Below are 15,023 nucleotides of genomic sequence, written 5' to 3' on the forward strand. Positions count from 1 at the left end.
CATTGATTCCTCAGACAAGGGTGACCTTTCTGGGTTTCCAGATAGATTCAGTGTCCATGACTCTGTCTTTAACAGACAAGAGACGTCTAAAATTGATTTCAGCTTGTCGAAACCTTCAGTCACAATCATTCCCTTCGGTAGCCTTATGCATGGAAATTCTAGGTCTTATGACTGCTGCATCGGACGCGATCCCCTTTGCTCGTTTTCACATGCGACCTCTACAGCTCTGTATGCTGAATCAATGGTGCAAGGATTACACAAAGATATCTCAAATAATATCTTTAAAACCGATTGTACGACACTCTCTAACGTGGTGGACAGATCACCATCGTTTAATTCAGGGGGCTTCTTTTGTGCTTCCGACCTGGACTGTAATTTCAACAGATGCAAGTCTCACGGGTTGGGGAGCTGTGTGGGGATCTCTGACGGCACAAGGAGTTTGGGAATCTCAGGAGGTGAGATTACCGATCAATATTTTGGAACTCCGTGCAATTTTCAGAGCTCTTCAGTCTTGGCCTCTTCTGAAGAGAGAATCGTTCATTTGTTTTCAGACAGACAATGTCACAACTGTGGCATACATCAATCATCAAGGAGGGACTCACAGTCCTCTGGCTATGAAAGAAGTATCTCGAATTCTGGTTTGGGCGGAATCCAGCTCCTGTCTAATCTCTGCGGTTCATATCCCAGGTATAGACAATTGGGAAGCGGATTATCTCAGTCGCCAAACGTTGCATCCGGGCGAATGGTCTCTTCACCCAGAGGTATTTCTTCAGATTGTTCAAATGTGGGAACTTCCAGAAATAGATCTGATGGCGTCTCATCTAAACAAGAAACTTCCCAGGTATCTGTCCAGATCCCGGGATCCTCAGGCGGAGGCAGTGGATGCATTATCACTTCCTTGGAAGTATCATCCTGTCTATATCTTTCCGCCTCTAGTTCTTCTTCCAAGAGTAATCTCCAAGATTCTGAAGGAATGCTCGTTTGTTCTGCTGGTAGCTCCGGCATGGCCTCACAGGTTTTGGTATGCGGATCTGGTCCGGATGGCCTCTTGCCAACCGTGGACTCTTCCGTTAAGACCAGACCTTCTGTCGCAAGGTCCTTTTTTCCATCAGGATCTGAAATCCTTAAATTTAAAGGTATGGAGATTGAACGCTTGATTCTTGGTCAAAGAGGTTTCTCTGACTCTGTGATTAATACTATGTTACAGGCGCGTAAATCTGTATCTAGAGAGATATATTATAGAGTCTGGAAGACTTATATTTCTTGGTGTCTTTCTCATCATTTTTCTTGGCATTCTTTTAGAATACCGAGAATTTTACAGTTTCTTCAGGATGGTTTAGATAAGGGTTTGTCCGCAAGTTCCTTGAAAGGTCAAATCTCTGCTCTTTCTGTCCTTTTTCACAGAAAGATTGCTATTCTTCCTGATATTCATTGTTTTGTACAAGCTTTGGTTCGTATAAAACCTGTCATTAAGTCAATTTCTCCTCCTTGGAGTTTGAATTTGGTTCTGGGGGCTCTTCAAGCTCCTCCGTTTGAACCTATGCATTCATTGGACATTAAATTACTTTCTTGGAAAGTTTTGTTCCTTTTGGCAATCTCTTCTGCCAGAAGAGTTTCTGAATTATCTGCTCTTTCTTGTGAGTCTCCTTTTCTGATTTTTCATCAGGATAAGGCAGTGTTGCGAACTTCTTTTGATTTTTTACCTAAAGTTGTGAATTCCAACAACATTAGTAGAGAAATTGTGGTTCCTTCATTATGTCCTAATCCTTAGAATTCTAAGGAGAAATTGTTGCATTCTTTGGATGTTGTTAGAGCTTTGAAATATTATGTTGAAGCTACTAAGTCTTTCCGAAAGACTTCTAGTTTATTTGTTATCTTTTCTGGTTCTAGAAAAGGCCAGATAGCTTCTGCCATTTCTTTGGCATCTTGGTTGAAATCTTTAATTCATCTTGTCTATGTTGAGTCGGGTAAATCTCCGCCTCAAAGGATTACAGCTCATTCTACTAGGTCAGTTTCTACTTCCTGGGCGTTTAGGAATGAAGCTTCGATTGATCAGATTTGCAAAGCAGCAACTTGGTCCTCTTTGCATACTTTTACTAAATTCTACCATTTTGATGTATTTTCTTCATCTGAAGCAGTTTTTGGTAGAAAAGTACTTCAGGCAGCGGTTTCAGTTTGAATCTTCTGCTTATGTTTTTCATTAAACTTTATTTTGGGTGTGGATTATTTTCAGCAGGAAATGGCTGTCTTTATTTTATCCCTCCCTCTCTAGTGACTCTTGTGTGGAAAGATCCACATCTTGGGTAATCATTATCCCATATGTCACTAGCTCATGGACTCTTGCTAATTACATGAAAGAAAACATAATTTATGTAAGAACTTACCTGATAAATTCATTTCTTTCATATTAGCAAGAGTCCATGAGGCCCGCCCTTTTTTTGTGGTGGTTATGATTTTTGTATAAAGCACAATTATTCCAATTCCTTATTTTATATGCTTTTGCACTTTTTTATCACCCCACTTCTTGGCTATTCGTTAAACTGAATTGTGGGTGTGGTGAGGGGTGTATTTATAGGCATTTTGAGGTTTGGGAAACTTTGCCCCTCCTGGTAGGAATGTATATCCCATACGTCACTAGCTCATGGACTCTTGCTAATATGAAAGAAATGAATTTATCAGGTAAGTTCTTACATAAATTATGTTTTTTATCTGCACTAGAAAATGTTGATGATTTTAACCAATATAGTGCACTTATGACGCAAAGTGTCATCTATAGCACATACACATAGTTGCCAACATTTCAAGAAAAAAATCCAGGGACACTTTGCAGCAGAGCAAGCAAGGAGGTTACCAGAGTATTGAGAACCTACTGTTCAAATGCTTTGCCCAATCAGTTCTGCGATCAAAACACACCCATTTGATAGTAATAGTATAATTAAGACATCCATAGCTTATATTATAGATTACAGCACCAAGCTCTTACACCTGTGCAAAATACTTAGTGCATGCGCTATCCGAGTAAGGGGCATATGTGTAATATCAAAGGATGCCAGCTGGGTTATGATTGGAGGATGTAAGAATGTGACACACACACACAAAAAAAGGGTATGAAAATAGGCAGGCGGAGGAACAGAGGTACGATTTAAAAAGCTTCACTATTATTATAATGTTATACAGAACTGATAGTTATACAGAACTGATAGTTTACCATCACTTTAAAGACACACAGAACTTAAGTGACACAAAACTACCTTAGATCCACTGTCCTAATAGCCAGCAGCAATGCATCCTAAGCTGGTCTGGACTCCTAATGACACTCTGAGGGCAGAGATGCAGGGGAGGAGCTTGACTGCAGTGTATCAAATTGCTATAAACTGGAGAGACACAGCAAACACCCAGTGCTGCTGACCTTACTGTGTGATTATGCACAGCACTGGATTGGGTGAGCTGTTGGGGCCAAATGTATTTTTGTATTATTTAGTCTGACAGCAATTTTTAGATTTTAGCACTGTGTGTAGAAAGTAGTGTATGTTTAAAACTCATGCTAAAATCAGTAAGCTGCAGACGATACAGAGTGCTAAAATATGAAGATTACTGTCAGACTAAATAATAAAAAGATGTAAACAATGAATTATCTACATTAGTAGCCAAGCAATTCCCTTCTTTTACAACAAATCAGCACAGCTCCTTACCTAGTGTGGAGGAGATGTTTGTGTTTTTTCTTTTGATTTTTGACAGTTAAACCATTGATTACTCAGAGAAGGTTCAGCAAGAAGTCTCTGCCCTTAACTGCTCTGAGTGATCAAGTAGAGTACTTACTGCATGCACAGCCTCACCGGCAGCTCCTCCCTATTAACTTGTGTCACACATGCCCCAGCTCAGCTGCAGCCCTCCAAATTTCCTGGGACATTTCAGGGGACAAAAAAATGTTTTCATAACAAAGGAAAGACTGAGAATATTATGTAAATGTATTGTTTAAAATTATATTTTAAATAAATATTGATTAAACAAATATTGAAAAAATAAGCATAAGGTTTTAGTTTCTGTAAAGTAATAGGTGCCTTTATGGTGATACCTGTCTCCCCTAATATAATCTCTTCTATTAAGGGACAGATATAAAATAATAACTAAAGTGTGCTAATAATGGCTGTTGAATATAACAATGTTAAAGGGACTTTAAATATTGTGCAATAGTCATTTGAGCTGATTTATTACTGTTACTAATTGGCTTCCACAGGGAATATGAGATAAGAACAGGCTTTTAAATCTAGGATAAATTACAGGAAAATAGGACAAAATAAATAACAAAAGTATTTTGCAAAGTTTTTAATGTCACATTAAAGTGGGTTAAAGTAAGAAGAGATTCCAACAAATAGAATAAAGACTTATACCCCACACTAAGTCAGGTGTAAAGCCTGATTCTGTCAATTGGCTTCTGAATAAATGTGGCTATTGAGGTGTCATTTAATGGCAGTTTCATTTTAGTTTTGGTACTGTAAAGTGTAATGGTTAGGATACTTTGTAGACATGGATAAATTAATATATTAAGAATGGTAAATTCTGTGTTTTAAGAAATGTATTTGTCATCAATATATATTGCTTCTTACCCCTAAGCCCTTTGCAATGGCAATGCCTGCCTTTCCACGGAAATGGTTCCAGCTGAGATTGAGCTCCAAAAGTCCAGTATTTTCTGCAATTGCATTCCCAAGAATCTCCCCTAGATATAATTATGGAAACAAATATTATTCTGTAGAAAGGTGTAGTGGGAGAAAAATTAACTGTCCTTGGTATCCATAATTACACAGGTGACATCATTGAGAGCTCTGTTGCTACCTACACTCCACACTATTTTTGTGCTAATTTTGAATGCATGGAAGACAACCCCACCCCATAAAATGAACTATTGTGCAAATATAATTATACTCAGCTTTTAGTATACTATATTTATTCTTATGTATGGCTTTAAGATTCTGTTTCCACATCTAGAAGTCATAAGGATTCTTTGTGGTCTGTTGCAGAGGTAGCTTTATATTTTGTGAGGCTTTAGGCAAAGATCAAATACCAGGCCCCTCTTGATTCATAAAATAGTGCTAAATAAACCTAGTAAATATATGTGTATGAGTTGAATATTTTAAAGAGAAAGCTTAAAGGGACCGTATACACCGGTTTTCATATAACTGCATCTAATAGACACTATTATAAAGAATAAGATGCACAGATATTGATATAAAAATCCAGTATAAAACTGTTTTAAAACTTACTTAGAAGCTCTCAGTTTAGCTCTGTTGAAAAGGTAGCTGGAAAGCCCACTGCAAGTGGGAAATAAGACACTCCCCCTCCCCCTTCTTTTGCATATGAAAAGACCCTTTACACAAACAGGAGCAAGCTGGAGTAGGTATCTGACGGTATTCTCCTAAAACTTTGGGGCTTGGTTAGGAGTTTGAAAATCAGAGCAATGTTATTAAAAAATAAGCAAACCTATAAAAAAAAAAACTTAAAAAACAAAGTTTATGGGCTATATAAATAGATCATCTACAAAACATTTATGCAAAGAAAAAATGAATGTATCCCTTTAAGGAGATAGTAAACACTTTTAGATTGTAATATAAAAACATAGTTTAAGCTTACCAGATACATTCCTTTCCTTCCTGGCAGGGAAGTCCATGACTTCATTCCTTACTGTTGGGAAATACAGCACCTGGCCACCAGGAGGAGGCAAAGACACCCCAGCCAAAGGCTTAAATATCCCTCCCCTTTCCCCTATCCCCAATCATTCTGCCGAGGGAACAAGCAAAAGTAGGAGAAACATCAGAGTATAAAAGGTGCCAGAAGAAATTATATAAAAAGGGAGACGCCCATCAAAAAAATAAATTACAAGCGGGGTCGTGGACTCTCCCTGCCAGGAAAGAAAGAAATGTATCTATTAACATAAATTATGTTTTCCTGCCTATAAGGCAGGGAGAGTCCACGACTTCATTCCTTACTGTTGGGAAAACTATACCCAAGCTCCAGAGGACACTGAATGAATAACGGGAGGGAACAGAAAAAAGAGACGGGCCCTATTCTGAGGGCAACACAGCCTGCAAAACTCTTCTCCTGAAAGCTTCTTCAGCAGAAGCATAACATCAAACTTGTAAAATTTTAAAAAAGTGTATAAGGAGGACCAGGTAGCCACCTTACAAATCTGATACATTGAGGCTTCGTTCTTAAAAGCCCAAGAAGAAGCCACTGCTCTAGTGGAATGAGCCGTTATCCTCTCAGGAGGCTGTTGTCCCGCTGTCTCATAAGCTAAGTGGAAGACACTCCTCGACCAGAAAGAAAGAGAAGTCATAGTAGCCTTCTGCCCCTTACACTTCCCCGTATTGATGACAAACAAAGAGGAATTCCTTAGTAGCCTGAAGATAGAACTTCAAGGCACGAAGCACATCTAGATTGTGAAGCAAACATTCTTTTCGCTGAAGAAGGATTAGGACACAAGGAAGGAACAACAATTTCTTGATTAATCTTACGATTCTACACCACTTTAGGGAGGAACCCTAGTTTAGTGCGTAAAACCGCCTTTTCAGCATGAAAAACCAGATAAGGGGGATCACATTGCAAAGCAGAAATCTCAGAAACTCTGCGCGCAGAGGCAAAAGCCAACAAAAAAAAAACTTCCAAGATAACAAATTAATGTCAACAGTATGCATAGGCTCAAACAGAGCCGGCTGCAAAACACTAAGAACAAGATTGAGGCTCCAAGGCGGAGCCCCAGATCTAAACACGGTGTGATCCTAGCCAGAGCCTTAACAAAGAACTGCACATCCGGAAGCTCAGCCAACCTTTTGTGCTGTAACACCAACAGGGCCGATATCTGTCGCTTCAGGGAACTAGCAGATAGGCCCTTCTCCAGTCCATCTTGGAGGAAGGCTAAAATTCTGGCAACCTTAACCATATGGCAGGAAAAGCCACGCTCCTCACACCAGTAGAAGTCCTCCACACCTTATGGTAGCTACGATGAGTAACTGGCTTACAAGCTTGAACCAGAGTGTTGACAACACTCTCAGAGAACCCTCTTTTGGCTAAGACTAAGCGTTCAATCTCCATGCAGTCAGCCTCAGAAAATCTAGATTTCGATGAATGAAGGGACCCTGTATCAGCAGATCTCTCTGACAAGGTAACCTCCACTGAGGAGATGAGGACATCCCCACCAGATCCGCAAACCACGTCCTTTGCGGCCACGAAGGAGCAATCAGATGCTCGCTCCTGCTTGATGCGAGCCACCACACGAGGGAGAAGCGGTAATGGAGGAAAAAGATATATAAGTCTGAACCTCCATGGTACTGATAGGGCATCTATCAATTCTGCCTGAGGATCCCATCGACCTCGACCCATACGTGGGTATCTTGGTATTGAGATGGGATGCCATGAGATCTATCTCCCGCGTCCCCAACTCACTGCATATCTCTGCAAACACCTCCTGGTGAAGAGACCATTCCCCTGGGTGAAAGGATTGCCTGCTGAGGAAGTCCGCTTCCCAGTTGTCCACACCCGGAATGTGGATCTCTGACAGCGTACATTTGTGAGTCTCCACCTACTCTAGTATCTGAGATACTTCTCTCATCGCCAAGGAACTTCTCGTTCCCCCTTGATGGTTGCTATAGGCAACCCAGATTGTATTGTCTGATTGGAATCTGATAAACTGGGACCAACCCAGAAGGGGCCAAGCCTTCAAGGCATTGAAGATTGCCCGGAGTTCTAAAATATTGATCGGAAGGGAGGACTCCTGAGTCCACAGACCTTGTGCCTTCGTGGCACCCCAAACGTCTCCCGAGTCGGAAAGACTTGCGTCTGTAGTAGTAATCTCCCAGGACAGTCTCAAAAAAAGCATGTGCCTTGGGACAGATGATCTGGACAGAGCCACCAGGAGAGCGAGTCTCTCGACAGGCTGTCCAGCCCAATCTGTTGAGACAGATCGTAATGGTCGCCGTTCACTTGTCTCAGCATACATAGTTGTAAGGGTCTGAGATGAAGTCTGGCAAAAGGAATGATGTCCATGCAGGACACCATGAGTCCGATTACCTCCATACACTGAGCCACTGAGGGTCTTGAGGAGGCATGGAAGGTAAGACATGCAGAGGTTAGCTTGCAACATCTTTGATCTGTGAGGAATATTCTCATGGATATGAAGTCTATTATAGTTCCCAGGAAATTCACCCTTGTACTTGGAGTAAGAGAACTCTTTTAAAAAGGTTATCTTCCATTCTTGTGATCGAAGAAGACTGAGAAGGGACTCCGAATGTTCTTCCGCTAGACGAAAAGATGGTGCCTGTACCAAGACATCATCCAGGTAAGGCGCTACTGCAATTCCTCGTGTTCTGGCAACGGCTAGAAGAGCCCCCAGAACCTTTGTAAATATCCGTGGAGCAGTAGCTAGGCCAAACGGAAGAGCTATAAACTGGAAGTGCTGATCCAGAAAAGCAAACCTCAGGAACTGAAAATGTTCCCTGTGAATCGGGACGTGAAGGTATGCATCCTTCAGGTCTATTGTGATCATAAACTGTCCTTCCTGAACCAGAGGCAGGGTTGACCGTATTGTTTCTATCTTGAAAAAAGGAACACTAAGAAACTTGTTTAAGCACTTTAGGTTCAGAATTAGATGGAAAGTTCCCTCCTTCTTTTGAAACATGAAAAGGTTTGAATAAAACCCCAGCCCTCTTTCTGCTGTAAAAACCGGGACAATTACTCCTAGAGAGAAGAGATCCTGTATGCAACCTAAGTAGGCAGTTCTCTTTTCTGGTCTTGTCAAAAAACTGGAGAGTAGGAATCTGCCCCTGGGTGGATGAGACTTGAATCCTATCTTGTATCCTTGGGATACAACCTCCAGGACACAAGGATCCTGCACATCCTGGAACCAAGCGTCTGAAAAAAGAGACAGTCTGCCCCCTACTCAATCCAATCCCGGATCGGGGGCCGCCCCTTCATGCTGATTTGTTCTCGGCTGCTTCTTAGTCTGTTTAGACTTATTCCAGGAGTGAACGGATTTCCAAGTACTCTTGGGCTGCTCGGACTTGGAAGAGGACTGCTGTTGTTGCGACTTGTCAGCACGAAAGGAACAAAAATTAGACAGTTGCCGTCCCTTAGGCCTATTCGTCTTATCTTGCGGTAGGAAGGCACCTTTCCCTCCGGTAACCGTAGAGATAATGGAGTCCAGCCCTGGACCGAATAAAATCTTCCCCTTGAAGGGAAGAGAAAGGAGTCTGAATTTAGAAGTCATATCTGCAGACCAAGACTTTAACCAGGCGGGCGAGAACTGCAAAGCCAGCACCCTTTGCATTTATGCAAATAATCTGCATATTCGCGTCACAGATGAAGGAGTTAGCAATTCTCAGTGCCTTAATTCTCTCCTGAATACCCTCGAGGGGAGTCTCCACCTCAATGAGCTCTGACAGAGTGTCGCACCAGTAGGTAGTTGCTCCAGCAACCGTGGCTACAGCTGCTGCCGGTTGAAATAAAAACCCTGTATGTTGAAACACCTACCTCAGAAAAGTTTCAATTTTTTTATCCATAGGCTCTCTAAACAAAGAACTATCCTCTAGAGGGATAGTAGTATGCTTAGCCAGCATGGAGATAGAGCCATCCACCTTCGGGATAGAGCCCCACAAATCTAATTGAGAGTCAGGTACCGGGAAAAATTATTTAAAAGTAGACGAGGGGGGAAAAAGAAGTTCCTACTCTTTCCCATTTGTTACTAATAATTTTTGCCATCTTAACTGGCACAGGAAAAGTCAAAGAGACCTTCCTATCTTCGTAAACCCTGTCTAATTTAGGGATCCTAGGTTCCTCAGGGAGTGTAGCCTCTGGAACCTCTAGAGTAGACATAACCTCCTTTTATAAAAAAACGCAGATGCTCTATTTTAAATCTAAAGGAGGGTTCCTCCGCTGAAGGAGGTTTAGTAACTGAAGTCTCCGACTCAGAAAGTTCACCCTCTGAATCTATAGAGATTAACTCATCCTCGGATAGCTGGGATATAGTAGCTAAATCCGACAAATATTTAGATGACTCTAGGTCAGGAGAACTATGTTTATTCTTTCTCTTGCATTTGTTAGAGCGAGGTAAGGCACTCAGGGCCGCAGACACCGCCGATTGTAACTGCGCGGTAAAGTCCGCTGGAGAAAAGCCCCCTCCAGATGGAGGATTAGTTGAGCTGCGGGGAACTGAATGTGGATCGGGTAATGTAGAGAGGGTAGTAATTTATTGGGACCCAGAGACCTGAGAAGTAGATGGCTCAGAAGGGCAAATAGCGCTATGAGTATTATCAGGCTTGTCTCCCATCTTAGACTTTAGAACAGTGTTTAGGCAAATGGAACAAAATTGAGCAGGTCGGGCAAACCACAGACTCCTCACAATATAAATAGGAATAATTAATCAGTACAGAAGGAGCGGAACCTTCTAATGTAGTATCAGAGACCTCTATAGCTTTGCATATACCCACAGAAGTACAATTAAAAAGAAACGGTTTTATTTAAAAAAAACAGCACCTTAATACTCCCAATGGCTGGGTCACTCACCACTTCCTAGACCCAGACAGCTAACAGTGAAAACGCTCTCTTCAGGAGTGATGTCTGCAGCAGGATCTTAGGAAATAAAAGAAACCGCACCCGGTCACATGCTACGTAAGACAGGACTTCCCCTGCTATGAAAAAAGGCGCCAAGCTATTATGAGCTGCACAACACTCCAAAAATCTAATCTATCCTAATCTATCCTGTTGCATAGGGAGCGAAAAGTTATTTTCAGGAGGACCCACCCTGTTTGGGCATTTTGATCTCTAACTGTTGTCCATATCAAAGGACTTATATTTTGGAACTGCCTTCTAATCAGTGGACTTACTGACAAGTTGTTTTATTATTGGGGATCCTTGATTGCTTGCTTGGGTAATGAATTAAGTGTATATGCTATTTACCTTAGACCATTAATCATGTGGTTATGCTTATTTATTTATTTTTCTTTTTTGTACATTGTTTGACATCTTAATAAATTAGTGTGTAATAATTCTGACATCCGTGAGTGTTTTTGAGACTCTGGCAGCTCTTATCAACTTATTTATTTAGGCTTAATGTGGGGTTGCTGGATAAGGTTTACTATTTGTGTTCTCATATATATATATATATATATATATATATATATATATATATATATATATATATATATATATATATATATATATAAACTTAAATGGACATTACCCTCTCCATTATTATATCTCCCATAAACTAGTCATCCATAATATACATTCTCATGAGTGAGACGATAAGTTAAATATTAAAAGAATTCTGTGTCATGATACACTCATGAGGAGTAGTAATACCTAGAATAGCCATGCAGAAGAGGCGGTATGGTGGCTCAGCATTGCCAGGGTTAATCTGAAATGTTCTTTCTTTGTGTAACACCTGTGATTGCTAAAGAATGCATTGATCTAAAGATCCCCCTTCCCTCCCCCCTTCTCCTGGTGGATGGTATCTCTTGGTACTGTGGGTTAAGGACTTGCAAGGAGTGTTTAGGTGATGGTAAATTAACACAATGGCTGTGGTCTTGACAAGACAAAGGGAGACTCTGAAATATTATTTAATGTTAAAGAAAAATTGATCAGAACTTGCCTGGGCAGAAGGAGAAACATCTTAAGGGAGTTCTTACACATAACTACTGAAGTTGTATAATATATGCAAAGTGTAGATATTTTGTTTAGTATATGTCCTATTTTATTTTAAAGAACTGTATCTTTGCATTTATTCTTGTTCTTTTGTATGTCTTCTGTTTTTTTTTTATTTGCCACTGTGTAACCTGTATTTGTATTTTGTTATTAAAAATATAAATAGTAGCTCTAATATCTGAATTCACACTCTGAGGAGATAAGGTTAAAGTCACGTTGTGTGTTTTGTAATTTATGTATGCTAATAATAGTATAAAAGCAGGCTACTATGCAGTAATATACTAGATACTGGGTTCACATGTTGAGCCATCCCTTAGATATGTGGAACTATAGCCTTCTGCTATGTATCTGTATATTTGTAAAGGGGCATTTTATCATGAAAATATGGCACATTAGTTTTTATTGCTTTGTATACTTTGTCTTTCAAATTAAAAATTCAATTAAAAAAAAACATTTGGGTGTTACAGTTAAATCTACATATCTGCATGTTAGTTCCTTATTGTATTTAAATCTTGCAATAAGGAAAAAACACCTTAATTTGTAAGAATGAAGGTATTAATGTTTGATTAGCATTGCTATATTTTCAATGGATGTATTAATTGCTTTAACAAACAAAATAAAACAAATGTGGCATGACATCTGCCGGCATTGCATGTGCACATTACATATGAGGTAACGGTGGTCACCTATTTGTAAACTATTACACCTAGATTACGAGTTTTGCGTTACTTTCTCACTACCGCTGCTATTCCGAGTCTTGCAGGTTTAGGGTCCCCGCACAATTTTTTGGCCTTACTGCAAAACGACTTACGTAAACTTCGTAAACCCTTTTTTCTATGGGACTTCCATAGAGCTGATATTACGAGTCTGTCCTGGGAGGCCAAAGAGTGAGCGGTACACCCTCTACCTCCAAGATCCCTAACGCATTTAAAAGTCAGTAGTTAAGAGTTTTATGGTACAACGCTGTAACATAAAACTCATAACTAAAGTGCTAAAAAGTACACTAACACCCATAAACTACCTATTAACCCCTAAACCGAGGCCCTCCCGCATCGCAAACACTAAAATAATTTTTTTAACCCCTAACCTGCCTCTCCGGACATCGCCGCAACTATAATAAACATATTAACCCCTAAACCGCCGCACTCCCGCCTTGCAAACACTAGTTAAATAATATTAACCCCATCTTCAAGACATCCGACGCGGAGCATCCTCTTCAAACGAAGTCTTCTTACTGAATGACGGTTCCTTTAAGTGACGTCATTCAAGATGGCGTCCCTTAGATTCCGATTGGCTGATATAATTATATCAGCCAATCTAAATTAAGGTAGAAAAAATCCTATTGGCTGATGCAATCAGCCAATAGGATTGAAGTTCTATCCTATTGGCTGATCCAATTAGCCAATAGGATTGAGCTTGCATTCTATTGGCTGTAATTTAGTGGGGGGTTTTTTGTACTTTAGCTAATTTAATTTAATTTATTTAACCCCTTAGTGACCAGAGCACTTTTCCATTTTCTGTCCGTTTGGGACCAAGGCTATTTTTACATTTCTGCAGTGTTTGTGTTTAGCTGAAATTTTCCTCTTACTCATTTACTGTACCCACACATATTATATACCGTTTTTCTCGCCATTAAATGGACTTTCTAAAAATACCATTATTTTCATCATATCTTATCATTTACTATAAAAAAAATTATAAAATATGAGGAAAAATGGAAAAAAACACACTTTTTCTAACTTTGAACCCCAAAATCTGTTACATATCTACAACCACCAAAAAACACCCATGCTAAATAGTTTCTAAATTTTGTCCTGAGTTTAGAAATACCCAATGTTTACATCTTCTTTGCTTTTTTTGTAACTTATAGGGCCATAAATACAAGTAGCACTTTGCTATTTTCAAAACATATTTTTTTCAAAATTAGCGCTAGTTACATTGGGACACTGATATCTTTCAGGAATCCCTGAATATCCATTGACATATATATATTTTTTTTTAGAAGACATCCCAAAGTATTGATCTAGGCCCATTTTGGTATATTTCATGCCACCATTTCACCGCCAAATGCGATCAAATACAAAAAATTGTTCACTTTTTCACAAATTTTTTCACAAACTTTCAGTTTCTCACTGAAATTATTTACAAACTGCTTGTGCAATTATGGCATAAATGGTTGTAAATTCTTCTCTGGGATCCCCTTTGTTCAGAAATAGCAGACATATATGGCTTTGGCATTGCTTTTTGGTAATTAGAAGGCCGCTAAATGCCACTGCGCACCACACGTGTATTATGCCCAGCAGTGAAGGGGTTAATTAGGGAGCATGTAAGGAGCTTTTTGGGGTATTTTTAGCTTTAGTGTAGTGTAGTAGACAACCCCAAGTATTGATCTAGGCCCATTTTGGTATATTTCATGCCACCATTTCACCGCCAAATGCGATCAAATTAAAAAAAACATTACATTTTTCACAATTTTAGGTTTGTCACTGAAATCATTTACAAACAGCTTGTGCAATTATGGCACAAATGGTTGTAAATGCTTCTCTGGGATCCCCTTTGTTCAGAAATAGCAGACATATATGACTTTGGCGTTGCTTTTTGGTAATTAGAATGCTGCTAAATGGCGCTGCGCATCACACGTGTATTATGGCTAGCAGTGAAGGGGTTAATTAGGTAGCTTGTAGGGAGCTTGCAGGGTTAATTTTAGCTTTAGTGTAGAGATCAGCCTCCCACCTGAAACATCAGACCCCCTGATCCCTCCCAAACATCTCTCTTCCCTCCCCTACCCCACAAATGTCCCCGCCATCTTAAGTACTGGCAGAAACTCTGCCAGTACTAAAATAAAAGGAAAATTTGTGCATTTTTGTGCATTTTGTTTTAGCATATTTACATATGCTTCTGTGTAGGATCCCCCTTAGCCCCCAACCTCACTGATCCCCCACCCAACAGCTCTCTAACCCTCCCCCTCTGACTTAATGTGCGCCATATTGGGTACTGGCAGCTGTCTGCCAGTACCCATTTTAGTGAAAATATGTGTTTTTATTAAAAAATTTTCCTTTTTCTGTAGTGTAGCTTCCCCCCCCCCAATACCAACCCCCCACCCCTTCCAGATCGCTTAAATGCTTTTTTTTTTAAAATGTTTATTTTCATTTTTTAATACACTTTACTCTTACTTTTTTTCTGTAGTGTAGCGGTTCCCACCCGCTCCCGCCCCGTGCACGCGCCCGCCCGCCACCCACCGTGCACGCGCGCGCGCCCGTGCGCGCCCCCGAAGGCTCCGCCCCCGATCCCGCCCCCCTCCACCTTCCAGATCACACCGATGGCCGCCCACC

The 15,023-nt window shown here is 40.3% G+C and overlaps 1 protein-coding gene across 1 annotated transcript in view; it reads right to left on the reverse strand.

Moving 5' to 3' along the window:
* Positions 1-15,023, reverse strand: part of LRRC74B (leucine rich repeat containing 74B) — a 61,685-nt gene that overhangs the window by 29,993 nt on the left and 16,669 nt on the right. Inside the window, exon 6 of the mRNA XM_053699803.1 lies at positions 4,608-4,717. Coding sequence (XP_053555778.1) covers positions 4,608-4,717 — 110 coding nt within the window. The remainder of the gene's footprint in view (positions 1-4,607; positions 4,718-15,023) is intronic.

The sequence above is a fragment of the Bombina bombina genome, chromosome 2 (assembly GCF_027579735.1).
Source record: "Bombina bombina isolate aBomBom1 chromosome 2, aBomBom1.pri, whole genome shotgun sequence".
Classification (NCBI taxonomy): domain Eukaryota; kingdom Metazoa; phylum Chordata; class Amphibia; order Anura; family Bombinatoridae; genus Bombina; species Bombina bombina.